Source organism: Artibeus jamaicensis, unplaced genomic scaffold, assembly GCF_021234435.1.
Source record: "Artibeus jamaicensis isolate MK-2021 breed Jamaican fruit bat unplaced genomic scaffold, CSHL_Jam_final scaffold_474, whole genome shotgun sequence".
Classification (NCBI taxonomy): Eukaryota; Metazoa; Chordata; class Mammalia; order Chiroptera; family Phyllostomidae; genus Artibeus; species Artibeus jamaicensis.
The window spans coordinates 44,894,723-44,918,141 of record NW_026522046.1 but is presented as its reverse complement, the minus strand read 5'-3'; the positions used below and the strand labels follow the sequence as shown (position 1 = coordinate 44,918,141).

The 23,419-nt window shown below is 47.6% G+C and overlaps 1 protein-coding gene across 6 annotated transcripts in view; it reads left to right on the top strand.

Annotated features, from left to right (window-relative positions):
• KCNJ15 (potassium inwardly rectifying channel subfamily J member 15) overlaps positions 1 to 22,862 on the top strand; it is a 42,393-nt gene extending 19,531 nt beyond the window's left edge. For 2 of the 6 annotated variants that reach the window (XM_053657803.1, XM_037155251.2), the window contains 2 exons: positions 17,351 to 17,439; positions 20,080 to 22,862. In XM_053657803.1, coding sequence (XP_053513778.1) covers positions 17,367 to 17,439; positions 20,080 to 21,227 — 1,221 coding nt within the window. In that variant the 5' untranslated portion in view covers positions 17,351 to 17,366 and the 3' untranslated portion in view covers positions 21,228 to 22,862. Of the gene's footprint in view, positions 1 to 5,131; positions 5,229 to 9,926; positions 10,035 to 10,391; positions 10,489 to 17,349; positions 17,440 to 18,777; positions 18,892 to 20,079 lie in introns of those variants that run through there. The other 4 variants (XM_037155253.2, XM_037155252.2, XM_037155255.2 and 1 more) reach the window with 4 other exon arrangements.
• The last annotated feature ends 557 nt before the right edge of the window (positions 22,863 to 23,419 follow it).

The following is a 23,419-nucleotide window of genomic DNA, read 5'->3' as shown; positions in this document are numbered from 1 at the left end:
ATAAGAAGGAAACCATCCTTAGGAAGAAAAGCCATATCCAAACATCCACATGCTCTTTGAGGGCACCAGTGAACCATAGCACAAAAGTCAGTAACCAAGTGAGAGGAGATGGCTGGTCCAGCTTCCGGGAGCGTCTGCATCAGGGCAGGTGAGAGGGAGTGCTCCTTAGCCCGAAGGGTTTGGACACCATGGAGACTCATTTCTCACAGAGGCGGAGTGATGCACAAGCATAAATCACCTCAAAGAAGCAATTTAGAAAGTGTCACCTGGAATGATGCTTTAAAACCACTCACAGCTTCTAATTAATGGATGGATTCTTAATCCACTTTTGATTCATTTGTTGACTCATTTATAGAGTAATGAGTATGAGTCACTAAACCTCTTTTGGAGCACACGCTATGGAGTATATGCCAGGGATTATGTTGTGGGTACAGAGATGAATGTGGCCCAACACCTATCCTCAAAGAACTTGCCACGTGGAAGGGAAAAAGGTGCACTCAGCGAAAGTCAGGATGTCGTGCTAAGTGTAGTGATGTTACACTTCAGTGATAAGGGAGAGTTGGGGTCTTAAAAAAAACCTGCTGTGGGAGGGGTTAGCCATGGGAACAACCAGAGGGGCACCAAGGGCTCCAGTACTAGGGTGGGCTTTCCAGGCAGGGGAGATGTTGGGAGGAAAGGAGAGTAGAAGCATGGGGATCAGCATGCAGTGTGTGCAGAAGCGGAAGCAGCCCATCATCTCTGAACCATGGACAACGGAGAGAGGAACCTCCAGAAGTGGGACCAGAGTGGAAGCCAGGGGCCAGAGCTTGGACGATGGGGACCTAGGGCAGATGGTTTAGATAGCATCATGCAAAAAATAAAGAATGGTTTGAGGGAGGATGCAAGGAATAGGTATAGACAAGTTCTCATTTTTGAAAGGTTATATTTGTATTTAGAGAGATTGGCTTTTAAAGGAAGTCAGAATGGAGAGGGGTTAAGAACAAACCAGGGATGCAGTGAGCAGTAACCACGAAAGGGTAGAGGAGGAAGGAATGGAAGCAAGAATGATCTAGGAGATAACCCCAAAGACCATGTGCCTGTGGTCAACGCGGGAAGGGAAAGAGGCCAATTTCAGCATCTGGCTTGGGCAACCATGGAACCACGCATAGAAATAAATAATGTGGGAACAGGGGCAGGTTCAGGGTGAGGGCTGCAGACAGGGCGGCACAGCCCTGACTCCCTGTCAGGAGCTCTGACTTGCAGGCATGATGCTGCCTGTGCCTGCATCAGTAAAGAGTCATGTGTGTTGTTAAGACACTGACAGCTCATCAATATACTTCATATGCAGGTGCGTTCTTTTTGAGACTTGGAGGATTCCAGACCCGGAAGATTCCAAGCTCCCTTTGCTTCTATTCACTCATTCATTCATTTATTCATTCACAAACATGATGCCCCTGCTAGAACCTAGCCACTGGCACATACAAGATATGCTAGCTCCCATTCTAATGAGAGGCAATGGGGCATGATAGATGAAGAGCTGGCTTTGAGTCAGATAGACCAGGATTTAAATATTGTTACCACTACTAACTAGTTGTATAACCGTAGGCCAGCTCATCTGAGTCTCCATTTATTTATTTTTACCAGGGTTTACCAGTCTCTCTGAAATGGAGAGTCAAGTATATGAACTGCCAACACAGTGTTGGTTAGGTGTCCATTCCCAATGAATGGTAGTTGTGAAGCTAACAATTACTATTGAAATTAGAGCTAGGCAAGTAAACAAGAAATCCCACTGTACGGAGATAAGTACTCTGGGAAACGGAAGCCCGGGGGGTGGGTGTTGCATACAGGGAAACACCTACCCATAGTAGCAGGGAGAGAAGCATCCACCCGGAGTGGGCAGTGTCTCAAAAGATAGACAGCAGGGGGCAGGTGAAGAGAGGGGAAGGACTTTCCAGCAGATGGCTGGGCACATGAAAAGGCATCAAGTCAGTCCCTAGAGCACCAGGCCATTGGAGTCGTTGTCATTCGGCAGGTAGTAGGCTGTGTGCTGGGTGCCAAGGTTAAAAGGCAGGTGGGACGAGTTCCTGAAGGCTCTCACGTGCCGTGTTTGTAAGGTTGGAAGCTGAGGCTTTGGCCTGTAGATAGTGGGGCCACTGAGCTGGGCAGCTGGGGCATGGTTTGGGGAAGACCGCTGAGGCTGTGTGGTAGGGAATGCTTCAGAGGGAGAGCAACTTGAGAGTCATTGAAGAAAGAACGTGTGTCTAAACCAAGGCGAGGGTAGCGTGAAGGGGGATGGGATGGAGTCAAGGAACACTGTGGGAAAATAGGGGTGTCCAGTATCTTTAAGTGCCTGAGGGCCTACAGAGGAAGAGAGGTCGCCTGGGCAGCAGATAATGAATGGAGACTGGGGGCTGTCCCAGGGGAGACCCTAAGCCATTTTTTGGCTGTTGATTTGGCAGTGACAAGAGAGACCTGGGGTGGAGATTCAAGGTCTAGGCTTTCTCAAAGTTTTTTGACGCTGTGTGGGTGTGTACAGGAGTGTGTGTTCAGTGACAAGAAAACAATCTGGAGTATGAAGACTTGGAAAAAATACCATCAAAAGGACCGAAAGAAGAGGAGGTGTCTACAATGGCATTGAGGAAGGAGCCAGAAGAGTGGAGAGACTTTGGAGAAGACCGTAGCAACAGTCTGAAATACTATGAAGTGTCAAAGAAGAGGACTAAAATGTGCCCACGGGCTGTGCTCCCAGGGACTCTGATGGAATGCAGTGGCTGAGGATTTACTTCTGTGGGCTGAAGGGTGACCACACAACCGCTGGGGAAATGGGGTTGTAGTGGCATTTCTTTCCTCCTCAAAATTCTTCTGTACACTCATTGATTCTGTTCCCCAAAGCTTGGCTTGTGGTGCAAGGCCGGCTCTTCTTAGCTGAACTCCTTGTCTCTTCCCACAACCCAAACAGGTATTTTGGCTTTGTCATTTCATGAGTTTAGTTACTAAAGACCAAGAGGAAAGAGGAAATGACACACAGAACAAACAAGAGGACACTACCGAGGTCTCTTAACCAGGGTCTCATTCCCAACCTCACCCCCCCAAAAAAATTGGATCTCTTGCTGAAAATAGAGATGAAGATAAATCCAAGATAGAACATTAAGAATAGGCCAACTAGGTTTCATTCAAGAGCCAACCCACCTCATGTGGCCAATTAACGGCCCCTTGGAATTTCCTCTTCCATCCTCTCCATTGTTAAACACGAACTCGTGATCTTGCTTAGATGTCAAAGCGGTTAGAGGTGAAATCCTGCTCAGCTGCAGATTGTTTGTGTGGACCACAGACCTAGATGCAGAGGAAGAACCTTTCTGATTCAATCATACATCACAATTCATTGACACCAGTTACACAGTCTAGAAGATACAGATATTTGAAGATGTATTTGCAGCCACTATTGTGTAGCACAAACTGGCTCAGACATCAGGCTAAAGCATATGGTTTGAATTAGACCAAAGCCGTCTTTGGAAAGTTGTCCTAGGATGTACAGACATGACTTGCTGGGTGAGCTTGCGAATTCGGAGAGTCATTTTATTCGTCAATAATGCATCAGTACTGTGCATATGTGTGCACACTCTCTCACAAATACTCACTGAGTACTCTTTGTATGTGTTTCATTTTCTCCTCTTCCTTTGGTCAAGGAGCATTTGGGACCCACTGACTTCCAACACCAGTGTCCCATCAGGACAAGGGTGTATGGAAGTAGCTCGTACTAGCGAGAAACTCCTGACTTGTCCCCTTCCACTGAACGTTAGCATTACAGGGTCTTTGACAATCAGGCAAAGACCAATTGTTTCCAGCTATGCTTCTCATAAAGGAAGTTTCCAGATATGAGCCAAACACTGGAAAAGAATTGCTGACTACAGGGCTGTGTGTAATACTGGGAGGTGACTTATACGCAGTGCTTCAAAAAATAATAACGAAGTCCACTAGTGACCTTGAACTTCCTCCCATCCTTAAAGCCATATGCCCCACAAGCTTCTCAGAGGCCTTTTCTCAACCGAGTTCTGGGAGAGAAAGCAGCCTTCCCGAACTTTCCTGGGAACAGGTCACCTGCTCTCCTAGCACCTGGAGTGGAGCTGGGTGTGGCCGTTCCGTGGGAGAGATGAGACCAGCCCCCGAGGCTGTCCGTGTTCTGTGCTGCAGTTCAGACAGGGAACCATGGTGGTAAAAGGCCCCCTCCCGCCCTGCTTCACATTGCCTGGGAGCCAGGTAGAGGTTTAGATTCTTAGAACTCAGCCAGGATGCTCTGAGTCAGACTTTGCATTTTAATAGGATCCCCACGGGTCCTGTTACTAAGCACAGGCCTAGAGGAATGGATGCAAATTTCTGCAGCCCCCTACACAAACACCCACCTGCACGCACACATACACGCACACATACTCGTTGAGATATACATGTACAACACAGTTTTTGTGCTGCACTTACATTATATACATTTTTAAATACGCACAACATATAAACAGTTAAAAGGCTACAGTTGAAGCTACACTTGAACAATTCTATTCCTATTACTTTCTTGCTGTGCCCTCAAGGATCACTGTGGTCCAACCCAGCAGAGGCGCCCGTTCTAAGGGAGCAGACAGCGAGCTGAAAGCCTTGTGGAACATGAAACACACTTAGAATCAGCTCGTTGGGCTAAATGGAGTATATGATACCCAAGTGCTGATCAGTTTGGTCAGTTTGAGAAATGTAAAGCTCATTTTCTCCTTGAGGTAGAATGTTAGAGTATAGTCTTCATGCTGTGAATCCAAACAGAAAGTCTAAATCTTTATTTCTCATGCAGTCATTCACATCAGTGATGGATATGGACTCCTCCCCATCCCCCTCCACCGCACGCCTAGTTTGGAACTGGCTTCCTCTCTGACCCAGAACCCATTACCTTCAATTGAGCTTCACCAGCTATTAAACTGGGACGGTTGTGCGTTCGCTGGAACGGCAGCCCCGTGCACCCTGTTTGTCCCTCAAACTTCAAGTCTCTATGGTGTGCCAGGCCCGTGTCGGCATCGGTGTGGAAACAGGAAATGGACACCCAACCTCAGAGCTTTGTTTCAAGAGAATGAGAAGTTTCGAAACAGATCGTTACAGCTACACACCTTGAGTTTTGTTGTGAGGGGTGGACGATGTGCGATGGGCAGAAAGGAAGAGCAAGAGGCAGTCTTCCTCGAAGCCTGAGGCAGTGAGACTAGAACGGGCCTTCAGGGGTGAGTAGGAGCTTGTCGGGCATAGGGCACAGAGAGGGGGTGCAGGGTGCAGGGGCGTGTCTGAGCACAGCGCTGGGCGGCAAGCCTGCTTTCTCAGCGCTCCTCCTGGGCGAAGCACAAGCTGGTCTGCCCTGTGCTGACACAGAACAATAGCCCTGCACACTTGATGACCCCTCGGCTGGTGGATTTGTACAGTTGAGACGTCTCTGAGGGCAACTTCTTGTGTACGGTTTGGCCATGGCAGCGTGTGGAAAGTTGCTGGTGGAGCAGAGTGAGTACTTCTCGTTTACAGTACAGTCTGGAATGTTTGGGGCTGGTCCGGGCTAGGGAGATTTAATTTTCAGATTAACTGCACAAAAATGGAAAACCTGATGGAAAAACCTTCCTAATTTTGTTTTTCTTTGGAGAGATAACTGCTGCTCACAGTTTAGAGGCATCTATTTGATTTTAATCCTGCCTAGAGAGAGAATCAGCAATGGTACCGAATATACAGCTCTACTGCATGACTTTTTATTTAACTTAACATGTTGAGCTCTGCCATGATTTTTAAAGACCACATGATATTTCAGATGATAATATTTTGTGAATTTGAAATCCTGTTGGTGTTTTTGGTGACCGGGTTAGTCTGAATGTTTTAATGTTATAACTAAATGTAGAGAACAGGCTTACACATAATCCTGACCCAGGTTTCTCATTCATTCTTAGACCTACACTTACTGGGTCAAAGAGTATAAATCATTTTGAACTTTGGGTGGAACTTGTCAAATTGCCACGGAAAGAGCTACGCCAAATGACTCTGTCAGACACCACGCGTGAAGCTGTTCCCCTCTGCGTGCTTGTCCACACGGGATGCTGGCATGGTTGTCAGAACCTCCGGTTGGTGACGAGCTCTGTTTCTTGGGCCCGCGGCTCCTTCTTGGTCTCATTTGCCAGCCCTCCAGGGGCTGCCCCGACTCTACGTCTGCTTACATGCCTCAAATCCCATCTGCAGACCAACAGGACAGCCGGTCCTCCTGGCCGGCCCTCTTGTGAACGTCAGACACATCAGACGCGGAGTTCATCTCTGCTCTGCTCCCAGGCCGCCCCTCGCGCCCCCTCAAACCTTACCCCCCAGGCTGGGCCCTTCTGCATTGGCATCAAGTACTGAGTGAGGTCCAAACCGAAAGGCTATCAAGACACCCAAGCAATGGGCTATCTGATAACATAGGAATGATTTTTAGATTACAGAGGAGGACCCAGCGTCCTCTGAATCAGTAAATGACCGCCCACCCCAGGCACATCATTTTCAGGCAGGGACGTCAGGAGTCATCTTTGAGACTTTGTCCGCCTGTCCACCCTTGCTGCTGCACCCACCTGCTAGAGCTGCCCTTGGACTCCGGCTGGGACGGGGAAGGCAGCTTGCCTCCCTTCCCGCAGTCTGCTCACATGGCCCTTGTTCTGGCCGCAGCACTTCAGGCTTGGACGGCTGAAGCACCAGTCGGCCAGGCTTTCAGCGTCTGTGCCTGACGCTTTCTGACCCCTTCTCCTGCTGGGTCAAGGACGATGACCTTGAAAACCAAGACTGACCTGTCTCTTCTGTGATCAAAAGCCGAGGTGCCTTTCTTCCTAGGATGAGGGACACCATCCTCATGGAGCCCACAGAGTCCTGCAGGGCGTGCCTGTTCCCTGTGCTCCTGCCTGACCCCCTGCCACTCTCCCCTCCTCAATATCTAGTCCTCCTGTGAGCTCCACGCCTTTGCAAATACTAGGGGGTCTCACTCCCCAGAACACTCATCCTTCTCTCTCCTAGCTTGTCTCCTAACCAGCCACGTTATTCCGTACACATCCGCCCTAATGCCACCTCCCTGGGGAAGCCACCTTGAACTGCAGACTGGGGCATGGTATACTCCCCACACTCCATTCTCTCATCCATCCTTGACATCCTCCCTAATTCTCTCCACGACCATCTTTAACTAACTCGTCTAATGGTTTACTTCATCGCACCCTTCCTTGCCCTATTATGAGCTACCTAAAAAGAAGAGCCACATCAGCCTTGTTCACCAAGGGGCTCCAGCACCCCGCACAGTGCTGAGCACATAGCAGGTGCTCAACAAACTCCCCACATAGAAAGGTATGGATAAGTGTTGTTAAAACGTCTTCAAGTTGTTTTTCAATGTATACATTTTCTTGAATCATATATTTATAAACATTGCCATTTGGGGGAACAAGGGTTCTTGTTTCATAAGAACTTTCCATAATCACATTTCGACTCTCTGCTCTCATCTGTGGTGAATGTAATTTCATTTTGTAAGCTCTATGTTGTGTGTTTTGTTCATTGGAAACACATAGTGATGACAGCTAACTCATATAAGAATGAGTGTGAGCAGGCAGAGTTCTATGGGACTTCATATATTTTAATCTCGCATGACCCTATCACGCACAGGAATTATTATTGTCGCTATTCTGCAAATGAGGAAACCAAGTCTCTGTGGGGTAAGCTGTTCAAAGCCTCCCTGCCATGAATAGAAGCAGGACCTTGTACTCTTCACCTTGACACTCTGCTGTCTCTGAAGAAGTGTTGAATCTTGGTGAGGGACAGAGGAGGTCACATTCCCCCTGACTTTGGCAGGACGGGTGGGGTTGATGGAGAAGGGGAGAGGAGAAGCTTTGGGAAAGCAGGGAGCGGCCTGGGAAAGGGCAAGTCCACATGCAGGCTGAGTCCTGGAGCAAACAGGCAGGGGAGGAGCGGGGGCCAGGGCTTGCAAGGGCCTCTTGCCTCGCAGAGGTGCTCTGGATCTACCCTGTCTTCCAAGGGGGCTGCCAGACGATGGGTGCAGGGGACACTCTAGATGGGCGAGCATTCTGTCTCCTGGTCACAGCTATAACGAAGCCCTGGTGAATAAAAGTTGTGTGTGACTGAGCAGTAAGGTGACAGTGAGATTCTAGCTTCCCAGTTCTGAGACATGCACAGGTAAGGCTATAAGGACAGGGGGTTCTGTGTGTGTCTGAGTTGTCATTTCCTGCTTTGTGTCCAGGCCAGGAGAAACTATACCATGATTTTTGAGCAGGGCTGTTGTGACATCTCCCCAGGGCAGCAACTCGAGCCCCAGTGTGATGGTCCCTGCTCGCTCCAGTGCAGGTGGTGATGTCCTGGGGGACAGACAGGGAATTAACTGCGCTCCCCACTGGGATGCGTGCCCACTGCTCTCACAGAAGAAATGGTAGCTGGAAGGCTGATCGTTAAAAACGTCAGGAGGGTGTCTGTGGGGAAACCGGTCACGAAGGGTTCCCCAGGTTGGCAGACTTCTATGACATCATCAGGATGAAGGTGCCTGGAGGTTGCCTTCACAGCAGGGTTCACACCCAGGTCCCCGGGGCCTGGAGAGGTCAGGGCTGGCATCCAGGAAGGTCTGTGACCTTGGACGGCAAACGATAGTTTCCTTCAACCACCTCTGAGTAAACTTTCTACGTGTGTTCCGATCAGTGTATGATACACCGCCATCGCAGCGGCCCCAGCTGTGACTTTGTCATTGTAGGTATCACAGGATTTCCACAGGGCAGCTGCCCCAGAGATCTTTAACATTTCTGCTCGCCATGCTTCCAACTGCTAGCTCTTAACCAAGGAATGCTTGGGGGGAAAAAGCACAATTTCGGTTTTTAAAAATGTTTTAAAGAATGTGTTTTAAAATGATTGATGTCTTTTGTAATCATAGTTGTTTTATTTTTATCTATTTAAACAGTTTCTGAAAAGGCAGTCAGACACCCTAGCAGTCTGCCAGAAAGGACCTTAGCACAAGAATGGTTAAGATGCTCCAAGCTAAATTATTAAAACGGGACTAGCCCACTGGGCTTTCCAGCACCTGGGGTGCTTGAAAAGGCTGCCTCTCACCCCACAACGGCTGCATTTGATGTTGGGATTCCTAGTGCTGGGAAAATCTGGGTTGCTGTTCTCAGAATATTGTTGAACTTGGCCTCTTACTTTTTTGACCTTTTGAGCTACTGTTGGGCATACATGTGCTCTTCTTGAGGGATGCCAGATTCATTAAATAAAAAATATAGTACTTCTTTATATCTATGGATGAATTTAATTTCTAGTGTAAGTTTATAGTAACTGCTGCAAGGGACGTGCTGGTACTGAAGAATTAGTTGTCATCCATCTGAAAGTCAGTCTTAACTGGGCATCTTGCATTTTACCTAGCAACCCTAAAAACACCAAAATTGGGAAATAGTCCTCTGGCTAATTGACTCCAGATGGTTAGAACATGTTTTCTTGCACTGTTTACTGATGAACGTTAGTACTCCCAAAGCTTTCAGACTTCGACTGGATGCAAAGGAAAGTATTTTGAAGTTTGAAAATTTCTTATTATCACTCAACATTCACAAGCATCCACGTTTTCAACTTTGGGACAGGCAGACGACTCAGAAATACCACCAGTCCTAAAAGCAAATTGACCCCAGTCCAAGAATTCTGGTATTCACTGTGTTCGCCTGCGACCCCATGATATCCAGTTTCTGTATCAGAGCCACGTGGTCAAAGTTGAGACTGACAGTGAAGCCGAGTTTCAAAACTTGTTGACACTCGTCCCGCCGTGAAATAACTTGGTTCTAAATCAAGTGAAAGTCATAAGTTCCTATTTCTGGGATGAGAGTCCAATTATGATAATAAAGAGCATAGAAAACACTAAGGAGAATTCCACCCTCACATCCAGGTGAATCACACCAAAGTCCATTAATCATCGGTCAGTAGAAACCAACAGTTCCAAATTCATTTTAAACAGAAGAAAAATAGTCAGAACGAAGCCAGAAAACCCAGCCAGCCTGAAGTCGGTATGTATGTCCACAATGCGATATTCTTTCTGTATGTCTGTCTTCCTTCTCATAAATAATACTGTGAATGTGAGACGGAGAGAATGTGCGTGGTTAGAGGGGGCGCCTTTGCTGTCTCAGTGAGTGAGAGGTTTATTTCGGGGAAAATCAATTTGAGGTGCTGCAAATCATACGATAACGCCTTGTGCAAAGTCAGAGATCTGCCTCGAGCAGCTCTCCAGGACAGTGAGCAAAAACAGCATGCTTGCTTGCTTCCTGTTTTTGCCTTTCTTTTAGAATGCTCCAGCTCGGGCCAGTCTGAAGTTTCATGAAGTAAAATACGCTAAGTAAAATCCTTGTGTCTCTAGGAGGATGGTCTGCAAAGACAGATGCCTCCCAGTCTGACTCCTTCCAGGTTGCCTCCGACCAGCTCAAACGCTCTGCACTTCCTCCTCCTTATCGAAACGGGACAGCGGTGAGCGGTCCTCTCTGGGCGGCCTGGGAACTGAGCCAGGCAAGATCTCAGGAGCTAGTTAAAGAGCTCTCTTTGCTGAAGAGAAGGTTGGGGGGAAGGGCGTTCGGGAGGCTAACGCAATCCGGTTCCCCTTGTGTTTTTTTTCCCCCTCAGACATAAATTTTCCTGTTTTACCAGTCATCTCACAACAATGCATGTCCAAGCCATGCTGTGATTAGAGGGGGAATATGCTTATTACCAAGTTCTTCACATGTCGGAGCACGGAGAGGCCAAGGGTGGTAAACCAACGGAAATTTCCATGTGCTCGTCAGCTGCTGCACATTCTTGCTCTATAGGAAAGTTAGCTGTTATTAAGTAATAATGTTCAGCTGAAGTTGGTCACTCGTAACAACAGACAGATGTATAATGTTTTATTTGGGTTAGCCAACTCGCTCGCAAATAAAGGGTCTGAAATTAAACTGTCTTTACAAAAATATTCAGCAAATGATACCTCTGACTTATTTCTGTGCTCAGATTCTTTGCCATGGAAAATGGAAAATGAGTCTCCCGTGGAACCCAGGATCTGTTTAAACTTGTCTTTGCCGAGTGGAGAAAGGTTGATGTTCTATGGAACGAAAAAAATTTAAAAAGACAGCACTAAGGAGTAAAGGGTATAACTATGCAGACCACATTTAGCCATGGAAAGAGATTTTTTTAGTACTTATGGAATTCAAAACAATAATAACAGAATGGAAACATAGGCAAAAAGGCTAAATATTTGACCGCAGAGGCAAATTGGATCATTAGATGCTCCCAGGCGATGCAAAAATATGGAGTTTGTTTTCAAAGGGGGACTTGCTGCTTCTCTAGTGGTAACAGGGCGAAAGAAAGACCTGGCCGGTTCGCCAAGCCGTCACAGGCCGAATGGCCGCAGCAGCCTCTGGGAAGCTGGGTTCTCTGTAAGACATGGTTCTGGGGCAGCACTGAGAGGTTTTATTCAGCAGTTCAAGGGCGGGGGCCGAGAACTGGCATTTCTAATGAACTTCAATTGATGCTGATGCTGCCCTTGGCGGGTGGGGGCCTCCTCAGCTTTGCTGCCCTGTCTTCTGTGTCCAGTGAGAGGGGCGGCCCATCTCAGGGTCTTTCAGGACAACCAAGAGCGGCATCTGCCTATGAAATGGCTTAGCCTTGCCATGGGCTCAGTGACTTTGACCAAACCACTGTCTTTGATCCTCTTTTCCCCCAAATATAAAGTTCAGTTTAGACCAGATGGGTGCTCTTCAAAGTCCTCCCAGAGGTCCGATGAATGCCAGGTATGGTGACACAGGTGTCTGCTATAGGGCTTCTCAGAGCCTGTGACAGGTGAACGTGGGGTGTGATGCTCCAGTGGGTACAGACGGTGGGGCGTTTAGAAGTTTGGTAGGTAAAGCTTTCCACAGTTGTCTGACCACAAGTCTCTTTACTTGGGGGACACCTGTAAACGCCACATACCTGGGGGAAGCTGATGAGAGGCTGGCTAAGGTCCTTCCGGCCTCAGCTCTCCCTGCCCTAGAACCTGGGCTCCCTGCTTAGGTCTCGCGGGTTTTCCAGGCTGGTGGTACCTGCCATGGCAGTAGAAACTTCGGAGCTGTCTTCAGCCAGTTGCTCTCCTTTCCCCAGAAATCCTCATTTATTCCCCCAAGCCAGCATGCCTGATCTTCTGTCCTCTGGGACACTTGTCCTGGCTACCTGGAAACTCTACCCGCCGGCCACCATTGTTGTCTGTTTAAGCCCATGGGCTTCTGTCTCTCCTTTTCTGTTGCCAGGTAACAAGCCTGAACTTTCAGACAAACCAGTTTATGAGCTTTTCCCACACATGTCTATCTAACTCATAGTGTGGCTCATACTCTGGAAGTGTCGTCTCCAGACTGGCAGCACCAGCATCCCATGGGGACTTAGTAGAAATCCATATCCCCAGGCTCCTCTCTAGAGCCACTAAACCACAAACTCCCAGTGGCCCCCAGCTATGCACACTTTACCCCCAGGCAGTTCAAATGCTCCCCGAACTTCAGAGAATGAGTAGTATTGAGGTGAAAAGCAAGGACTCTGGACCCTGGGCTGTGTCACGGTTTCCAAACCTGAAGTACAGGAACGACAGCGGCATGTCCACCTGAGAACTCAGTTACTACATGGCACCTCTGTAAGGCCCGGCACGGGATAAGCAAGGACTCCATCACGGCTACTTCTGTCCAGCGGACACTAACACGTAATGAGCAGGAACTCCTGCCGTGTTGCAGAGCACGGGTGAAGTGGTGCCCTCCATGAGTGTGACGACAGTGCTCAGGCAGGAGCACAGCTGTGGAGACAGACAGCTCTGATTGGCCAACACCGTTTTCCGTGGGGCACCTTTATGAACATGTGTGAATCACCTAATCTCTGCAAGATAGTGTTTCCATTGGGGACATTGAGAAAGGACTCTCTTCACAAGGTAAAGGGAAGGGTTAAATGGAGCATTGTCTGTAACTGCCTTGGAAAGAAAGTGTCTGGAGCCTTCTAAGCACCCCCTTCTCAACTGAAAGCTGGCAATGACACAATGACCCGATGACAATGACCTCCAGCACTGCCCAGCATGTCTGTCATTGCAGATCATGAGACCACCGTGTCCTTAACCGAGGGCTTCTTGCTCCCGGAATAGTTGAATCATGCTGTCTAAGGCCCTATACCATGCTTGAAAAGTTGTCTTCTCAAGATAAAGTTAAATATTGACTCAGAGGGATTGAATGAGAAACATCATTCAACCCGTCACTTCTTTTCTATGTTCTCCTTCTTCCTATCGGAATCTTGCTCATTTGGATTTCTTTTCCTATTCCACATTTAGTCATAGACCACCATTCAGTGTTCACATTAAGGCTGTGTGAAGGCTTTACATGTTGCCTTTAAATCCAGTAGCTTGTAGGTCCGGCCATTGCTCTAAGATACAAAAATGCAGAAAGGGTGTGTCTGCGGACAGGCTTTTACGAGGCTTTGTCTCAGTGACAAACAATTCCAAGAATTCAATGACTTACACTGGCAACAAAAGTTGTTTCTTACCCATGTTACATGTCCGCTTTGGTTCAGCTGTAGCTCAGCTCCAAGTGGCCCCTCCTCTCACCCCCCAGAAGAAGGAACAGCCCAACTGAAGCTCACCCAAGACAGTGCCCTGACGCCTCTGTTCAGGTGTGGTGTGAGTCACCGTGGGTCCCAGTCCGTTGGCCAAGCAGTCACACGACCACATCAGACTCAAAAGGGTGAGGACACGCTCTCCCACAGGAGTGAGCTCACGGGGGATTCTGTGGATGGACCCCCCCTGGCAGCCAGTAACTGGCAGCAACAAGCAGTCAGCCATGGCCACACAATGATGACAGCTGTACCCACAGGTCCCAGTTCACATCTTCAAAGCAGGGATCATCGGGACAGAAGGAACCAGGTGGGGAATGTGCCGTCATCTCAGACGGTGCTCCCCCTCCCCCCCCCAGGGGGGGAGAATGATGACTGATTCCACGGCCTCTGGAAGCTGTCCCCTGCCAGCCACCCTCAGCCCTCCACGGCCCGAGGGAAGAATCACTCCTGCACAAGGAAAGAGTAATTTCCCCAGCAAGTAAATGGCTACCCTTTGGAATCTGCTGAGACTCACCTTCGGCCACCTTGTTCTGCCTCAGTGAGTGTGTTTGTTCTGGAGGCCACCTGGGCAAACCATCTGTGTCCTCAGCTGCCATGGGTGAAGTCAAGAAGTGGCTGTAGGACAGTCAGAGCAGCCACGGGAGTGGGTCCTGGACTGGTCTGAGGAGCAGAGGGGAGGGGCAGCGGGCCAACAGCCGTGGTCACAGGGTCTGCAGGGAGACGAGCCTCACTGACTTTATTTCCAATTACTCTTAGACCTTCTGAGTTCAGTGAACCTCAAGTACCTCTTGTCAACCATTTCTTTTTCGACTTAATATTTAAACCTGTGTATCCTTAAAGGGAAGTTTAATCCATGTATTTTAGATTCATAACAAGTTTTTTTTTTAAATCACCCAAAAATTGTTTTGTAAGGAATATGGAGCATCCAAGAAAGCTTTTCAAGCAACTTTTCATACGAACAGGAAGCTGTTTCACTAGAGCTTTAAAGCCAGGTCCCCACATTTTCTAGTTTTAGCCTAGAAATTTGAAGTTCCGGCTTGATTCCAATCTTGTTCCCCCCGTACCCTCACTACCCAGTTTGGAGGCACATAGAATGACTTTGCCTGATGCCTGGGAAGCTCCAGGTTTGCCTCCCCCAAAGTTTCTGTTCCTTATTTTTTCTGGGGATGCAGATATTTCGTCCGCCCACCATAGCACACAGAATGAAGTTTTTCCCAGAACAGGAAAATTGAAAACTTCCAAAATTTGACTCAACAGCGCTTTCAATTTTTAGAAAGTATCAGTGTTGTACCAACTAGGAAAAAAAATCTTTAATACTTAAAAAGTTAATACTTAGCATCGGTCCACTGGGGAGTTGGCATTCGTCTATGCAGATGGTGTAGACCGGACATTCTGAAAACCGATAAGCAGGGGTGCGATAGTGTTAGTTCAGAACGCTGAGGGGAGCGGGGGGCCGGGGAGACACTGTCGGTACCATCTAACCACGTGCATGTCCGATGGTTCTCACCATGGATTCCTGAAGCTGCAGCATCACCTGGGAACTTGTCACACATGCCAATTCTTGAGCTCCGCCCCAGACTTACCGAATCAGAAACTCAGAGCCTTCCAGGTGGTTCTGAGGCCGCTTAGGCGTGAGCACCTGAGTCAGGGTGATGGCGAGCCGGGGCTGGGGAGCTTGCTGGGGGCGCTGCCATCACACGCCAGCTGTTGAGAATTTGGGTGAGTTACCGAACTGATCTGTGCCTCAGCTCCCCCCTCCCGGAAGCAACGATGGTGCTTGCCTCACAAGGTTGGTGTGAAGGTTAAGATCACACCTGGAAAGCATTTGAACAGTAGCGGGCATGGGGCCTGCAGTGTCGTTTTGTACGATGATGATGGTTATCATTGATCTGGAGCTTTAGCATTACTTGAGTCTTTATTCTATCATTTTGTCAGCGCCATTGTTATTATTCATGGTCACCTTTCCCTCTTGGGACCATTCCCACTTTGGACCACTTCCGGCCCTGTTTTGATGATACTTGTGCTTATTATTTGCATCTGTATTTCTTCTACTTGCTCAGTGGCTTGCGGGCCACGTACAGGCTGATTTCTCCCTGACAGGACAGCGAGTTCCAGCTGGCTCTGGCTGATTTCTCTGATCACCCGCTCTTAAAAGAGCCCTTTTCTCGGGCAGAATTTTGTTCCTTTCTGAGGCTGGTGATGGTAACCTGCTCTCCATTTTTTTCAATTCCCATCATTTTGTTCCCAGCGCTGGGAGTATAGTTCTCCTTACAGCTAATTACCTTTTTCAGCATGCCCACTCTTTAGTTCTGTTTCCAAAATATGTTCTTCTTTCCTTTATCTCCAGAGAATGAATGCTACACCGCATGAGCCTTAAATGACTCATGCCATGTACATTTTGTTGGCTTGCCGTAAGAGGGAGTAATATTGATCTCTCCATTTAATAATTTCAAGGACTTCAACAAAGATATTGTAATTCTAAGAATTGCAATCCTAACCCACATGTTGGAACAATATAATGCAAATGGGAGAAATTAATACGAAGCGTAAAGAAAACTACTAATGGTTTGTGTGGGATTTTGCTTACTTGTGGGATCAGGAGAGGGGAAAATAGCAGAGAACGTCTTTATCATTCCCCCATCCTTAGCTTTGGTACGCTCTGATAGTTCCTTAACATTTTGGAATTGAAGCCAGGGTAGAGTGCAGGATGACTAAAGGGGGGAAAAGGCAGCAACATAAGATTATGTGGAATAAGGGTGTCTATCAGCAATGAAATCAATGCCATCAACGAAGTCTGCTGAGGAATAAAGTAGTGTTTAAGAGTGGGACAAAGTGTGTATGATAAAGCAGGCACCAAATAAGGTCGATGTTGCCTCCTGACGGAGCAATGACAAAGAAAGAGGCCGTTGGCCAAACATATGAACACCTGGAGAGAATTGACTGTAGAAGAGGCTATACGGGTTGATAGCTGGGACTCCTTAACCGATCAACATAATTATTGTAGTTATTTACAATTGTTGCTGGATTAGAAAAGCAGTGTGAGGTGTACACATGCCCTTTCGGGTCAGACAGATAGGAATGTGTGTTGGTGTGTGTGCGTGGCTTAGGAAGAAGCAGTTCAGGAAAGCAGCTGTAAAAGGCCCTGCCGTCTCCGCACAGATCATGTTAGACTTTGGAGGTCAGGGTGGAAGCGCTATGGCCTGGCTTCTGCACACTCTGGGCCTCATTCTTTCTGCCACAAACCATCTCTGTGATGAATAGAAGTCATCCCAACCTCCCAGGTCTCAGTGACTATGTTTGAAAAATGTCTGTCAGATGCCTCCGTTTCGACAATCCTTTCAACTCTAATGTTCTGTGACTCAAGAATAATAATGCACTTCCACAGGCGGTAAAAATATTCTAGACTCTTCCCCTCCAATTCTCACTGTTTACTTCCGCTGCACTTCCCCTTCCTGCCTCCTGTTTGCCGGCCAGTTGACAGTGGGCCTCAATGGGGGTGAGTTCACCCTCTTGCCAGGGTGGCTTGAGATCTCACTCCCTCCAGAGGGTGGGGATTCCGCAGTGAGGGCTTCAATTTCGTCCTTAAAACACTCTTTGAGCCTTTGTTCTGGCACCATGCCAGATGACCAGGGATTGGAAATAAATGCTAGGGCCCTGGGCCTCGGGGGAATTGTTAAGGGTCAGTTTTACTGGACCAGTTGCTTTGGAAACACCTGTGAACCCCACGTGTCCCTCTCTTTTTCAGGCGACAGCAGAATCCCATGGTAGCCAGGTGGGTGAAGGGGAGCCGGGACGGTCCACCTACCTTGAAGAAGACGGCGTCTGACCTGCTGAGTAAGTGACCGGGCAGCAAACTGCGGGCACAGGGTGTCGAGAGGGAGGGAGAAGGGGTTGCCCGTGGAGGGCTGTCCACCAGCTGCTCTCTTCCATGGAGAGATGCTAAACTCAAGGCCCACCCTGAGGTTCTTCCCACACCCTGCTCACCAGACTCTGATGGGAGACACTATGGGTGTCGTCAACTCCAACAACGGCCGTGCAGAAACACAGGGGGAGGCCCGAGAGCAGCGTACCCCCAGTTGGCCCGCTGTCCCCCCCCCTCCCAGAGAGGTTAGAACAGGAGCTTCAGGCCACTGCCCAGTGTGAACAGGGCCCACTGGGCAGAAGCTGGTGGCCCAGGGAGCCTGGGGCGGCGCTCGCCCCCGCAGAACGTCTGTGCATCGCTCACCTTGAGCACTTAAGCCTCTGATTTCGGTGGATTACATGGCATGCACTTTCCCTGGCAGGTTTTTTTTTAAGTGCACGCAGTTACTTGTCTTTGTCAGAGTCAAGTCCTGAGCTTGACTCTGCTTGGGGCGTGCCAGTGTGGCATGGTCTCCAAACTGTCACCCTGGTCTCTTTCCTCTTGGTCACTGACGAGTACTGCTGAGTGTCTAATAAGACCCATGCTCATCAATTATATCCTGTACTTGTCTTTTGTTTTTTTTATCCTCACCCAAGGATATGTTTATTGATTTTTTTTTTTGAGAGAGAGAGATCAATGTGAGAGAGAAACATCGATCGGTTGTCTCCCATATGCTCCCTGACCAGGGATCAAACCTGCAACCTGGGTGTGTGCTCTGACTGGAAATCAGATTACCTTTTGGTGCACAGGACAGCACTCCAACCAACTGAGCCAACCAGCCAGGGCCCTGAGCTTTTCTTTTAAACAATCCCAGTATTAGCGGAATGGGCTTCAATGAGAAAAATAAGTTCTGAGTAACTTATGGTCCTTCTTTGCAATGAAAATAAAAAGGTGACTTGCTTTTCCAAGAAAAAAAAAAGATCATTCCAGGGGACATTCAGTAAATGGCACACTCTTGATACTGTAACAGGAAAACTAAGGAGCCCAGCAGACACCCTGTGTCCTCAAGTGTTGCCCCGTGAAGGACACGGTTTCACTTTCCTTGAAGGGGTTTGCCCAGAGGATTGTTTTCCAAGCTCCTAATTGGGGTAACACTGCTCAGCCAGCGAAGCTTATTGCATGAATCATAGACCACTGCACACCAGTTCCTTTTTATAGGAGAAAATTAAAAAAAAATTTTTTACATGCCAGTAGGTGGGAGCAACAACAAGAAAAACAAACCATGTCAACCAGGTAGAATTCCCTCTAATCAGTCCTATTATCTTTCCAAGGAATGTAGGGGCCATTTATCTCGGTCACCAGGCAGGTACTATAAGAGGCCGGGTGGCCTCGCTCCCAGCTTGGCCCTGCCTGTGAAGCCTGTGGGAACCGGGCCCGTGTTCCTGGTAGGTCTGCCCTCCCCGAAGCCTGTGTGTGTTTGCTTGTTTGTTAACTATTTCAAATGCATTTCTCTGCTGGTCCGACGTAGTTCTGAAGAAGTAAGGCTGAGTTTGTGTGCCATGCCTAAATGTCATGCCTAACAGGGTGTGGGGATGGTACCTGAGAATAACCAGCATATCCATGAAGCCATTAATCAAGTTTAATCATTCACTATGTGTTTGTTGGAGGTTTTTGATAACTCAGTCTTTTCCAATGTAATCAAGACTAGGAGAGATCATGGATTCTAAATTATTCATTGGATTAGGGGCAAAATAAATTGCTGTTATGGGAAATGTCATGCAGAAGGGTAAGTTCTGAAAAATTGTATTAATACTGTCCAAGTTGACAAAATTTGTATTAGCAGTCTCTATCGCTTGTCAACAACTATCTTATGGCTACAGCTGGTGTGATGCAGTTGGGTGGGCGTCATCTCAGAAAGTGAGAGGTCACCAGTTTGTCTCCCAGTCAGGGCATGTGCCAAGGCTGCGGGTTCAGTCCCCAGTCATTGTGTGTACGAGCGGCAACTGGTCAATGTTCCTCTCTCATGCCAATGTTTCTCTCCCTCTCTTTCTCCCTCTCTCTCACTCTCTTTCTTAAAAAAAAAAAAACAGCCCAATCTTGTGGATGGTAAATTTTAGTTGTATCCATACCAACTGTATGCTCAATCAACTCATTTTTAAATTTTCTAAAACTGGAAATCTATGGTACCTGAATGTACATAAATATTTACAATACTCTGTGGGGCAAGTGCCTGCAAGTGTGATAATGCAATGGGAAGATGAGCATCGCTGTTTAACTGCAAGGCTCTGGTTTGGCACTTTATGGCCCTTGTCTCCTTTAACTATTACAAAACCCCTGAGACAGAGGCTTTCTTCTCATTGTACAGATTAGAGACCAGAGAGGTTGAATAGCTTATCCTGGCTCACACAGCAAATACATTGGAAGGCCAGCATGTAAGCCAGGTTTGCTTGTCTCCAGGGTCTATGCTCCTCATTTCCTCAACTTCAAGTCAATCAGTCTTGCCTATAGAAGTGTCCTTTCCTGTGTATGTCACGTGCATTCATACTTATGTCACATGGATATCCTGGTTGCATTTTCTGGATGTCCTACCACCTGTGACAATACTAATATGTCCTTCTTTGTCATTTCCTCAGGTGGTCCCAAGAGCCTGCTGATGGACCCAATGCGCCTCAGCATGTCCAGCGCTCCCCTGGTGAAGCACACAGCCGGACCTGGACTCAAGTCCCACAGACCTCGGGTCATGTCCAAGAGTGGACACAGCAATGTGAGAATCGACAAAGTGGACGGCATATACTTACTCTACCTTCAAGACTTGTGGACAACGGTGATCGACATGAAGTGGAGGTATAAGCTCACCCTGTTTGCCGCCACGTTTGTAATGACCTGGTTTCTTTTTGGAGTGATCTACTATGCCATCGCGTTCATTCACGGGGACTTAGAGGTGAGTGAGCCCATTTCAAATCACACTCCCTGCATCATGAAAGTGGACTCTCTCACGGGGGCGTTTCTCTTCTCCCTGGAGTCCCAGACAACCATAGGCTATGGTGTCCGCTCTATCACAGAGGAATGCCCTCATGCCATTTTCCTGTTGGTGGCTCAGCTGGTCATCACGACCTTGATTGAGATCTTCATCACGGGCACCTTCCTGGCCAAAATCGCCAGACCCAAGAAGCGGGCAGAGACCATCAAGTTCAGCCACTGTGCTGTCATCACCAAGCAGAATGGGAAGCTGTGCTTGGTGATCCAGGTGGCCAACATGCGGAAGAGTCTGCTCATTCAATGCCAGCTCTCTGGCAAGCTCCTCCAGACCCACGTCACTAAGGAGGGGGAGCGGATCCTCCTCAACCAGGCCACCGTCAAATTCCATGTGGACTCCTCTTCTGAGAGCCCCTTCCTCATTTTGCCCTTGACATTCTACCACGTGCTGGACGAGACCAGCCCCCTGAGAGATCTCACACCCCAGAACCTGAAGGAGAAGGACTTCGAACTCGTGGTCCTCCTCAATGCCACCGTGGAGTCCACCAGCGCCGTCTGCCAGAGCCGCACATCCTACGTCCCCGAGGAGATCTACTGGGGCTTTGAGTTTGTGCCCGTGGTCTCTCTCTCCAAAAACGGGAAGTACGTGGCCGACTTTAGTCAGTTTGAGCAGATCCGGAAGAGCTCCGATTGCACGTTTTACTGTACAGACTCCGAGAAGCAGAAACTGGAGGAGAAGTACAGGCAGGAGGATCAGCGGGAAAGAGAACTGAGAACACTTTTGTTGCAACAGAGCAATGTCTAATGGTAGAACCATGGCTTCAGTTTCACTCTGCTAAGGTTTCCATACCTGAGTTCCTTTCCACCAAAAATGTGTGGATGCACTCTAAAAAAAAAAAAAAAAACCCAAACTGTGCAAATGTGCAAAATCTATCTTTTCCTTTGATCTGGTGGCTAAACAAGAGTCTCCAATTTTAAGAGGGTTCCTTGTTTAAATGCTTTGTCTGAAACAAACTCTCAAAATTCGAATTTTCTAAAATGGGCTACATTTCGAAGACCTTGGTGCATGGCACTTGCAAAAATGTCCTGTTGGATGGAGAGAGACATTCAGCAATGCTGACAGTGAATGGCAATGCCTTTCTGCATAAGGGTAGCAGCTGTAACATAAGGTATTTATTCAACCCAACTATCAAAGACATTATGGCTGAGACTTGAAATGTGGTTCACTTTGATATTCACTATATCATTGCTTTAAAACACTTTTTTTTCCCTCAGGCAGAGAAAATGTTATATATACTGGAGGCTATCTGGTAATACAGAAAATGGGGCAGGGGGATATATTTTGTACTCACAGAATATAATAATTCCATTGTTACCTTTTTTCCAGTGGATTGAATTGTGTAGAGTAAAATCGATCAATCAGGAGTTAAGGGTGGTGGAGACATACACCAATGGAGCTGAGGCTATTTGTTCACACTCATTTTCTGTTGGAACATGCCCTTTCTGTTCCAAATGTGGACCACAGACCAGCAGTATCAAGCTCCATCTAGGGGCTTATTAGTAGTATAGACACCCCAGCCACACCCAACTTAGAGAATCAGAGTTTGTATCTTACTAGGACTCCCCAAGTGACTTGTGTACAAATGAGTTTGAAAAACTCCTCTCTGGGCAGTGTGTTCGAGGAACCTTCTGAAAATCTGTGGGACTCTGTGGGTCCCAGGTCCATGTGGCCTCTGGACCTGTCCTTCCTGTAGTTCATTCTTATGAACCACACTTCCTTTCAGCCACTTCTTTCCTTATCTGTTAAGATGCCTTGTCCCCAGAGGAAGTGCCATTGACATTCTGAGAGCAAAATAAAACTCTTGCAAGTAATGGTTGTCTCATTCCAGCTAAGTATTGTATCTGGTTGTGGAGAAGAGTTAGAACAAAAGAAAAATTAAGCTGGGTAAGAATCAGACATTTGCTCGGATGTTGAAATCTGGAAAGTTGAATGGTCCCGCAAAACAGGAATTGCAAGGGGAATTCATACCCAGATGGGTCTGGGAAGCATGAGCAAAATCCGGTCATCGGATAACATGTCAAGGATGTCCTCAGTATTTAAACAAATCTTGTGCAACTCAGTGTTACAGAGTAACACTTTGCCTTCAGCAGAATTTAGATACCAGGCACCCTGTATTTCTCTGCTGCAGGGGATAAATGGGCTAGGATTGGCTAAATGCACAAAAGGTGAATTCTCATTTCATTCAAAATGGGATGGATTTGTGTATTTGCTCAAGAAGCATATGACTGTAAGTGTGTAGGTGCTGCTTGGACATACACGTGAGCCCACATGTGTACACACAGGCATGCACATATACACAGGGACTCGCACACTGGCTCTTGAAGCACAGTTGTGGAAATTGTGGGATTCCTCTAGGATTGGGGACACTGGGACTCAGGGGACTCATTCAGACTGTTGGTAATTGATGAGGTGGACTCTGGCAAGCCTGGCCATCTCTTGACGCTGCCCTATTCTCATTAACAGAAAATGTGGCCAACGCCTCTGAGATGGACTGCCCGTCTATCTAACGGAGGGGTCTGAAGCTGTAAAAGCTTAGAAAGTGTTCTCAATGCACAAGAGGTTTTTGTCTTTAATTATTCAGGAAGTTCTTTCCTTCTTCTGTTGATAATTTCCTGGCAGGTTGTTTTAGATCTTAAAAAATTACATGTAGTTAGGTGTTGTTGTTCTCTGTGATTTTTGATTGTATATCGTGGTATAATCAACAGAAGGATGGTGACATGGGCATGCTTACAGGTTTCCTGTCGCACTATCCAATTCTGCTCCCAGTATTTCCATCAATGTTCATTTGAATGTGACCAAGGTTAGGATTTTACATACTTATATTGCATATAGTACCATGATGTAGCACGAAATGGAGAAATCTTTTTCATGTCCACTTAGCATATCTATCTCAGCCAAATTTGGGAGGCTTGAGCACCTGATCTTTTGCACCACAC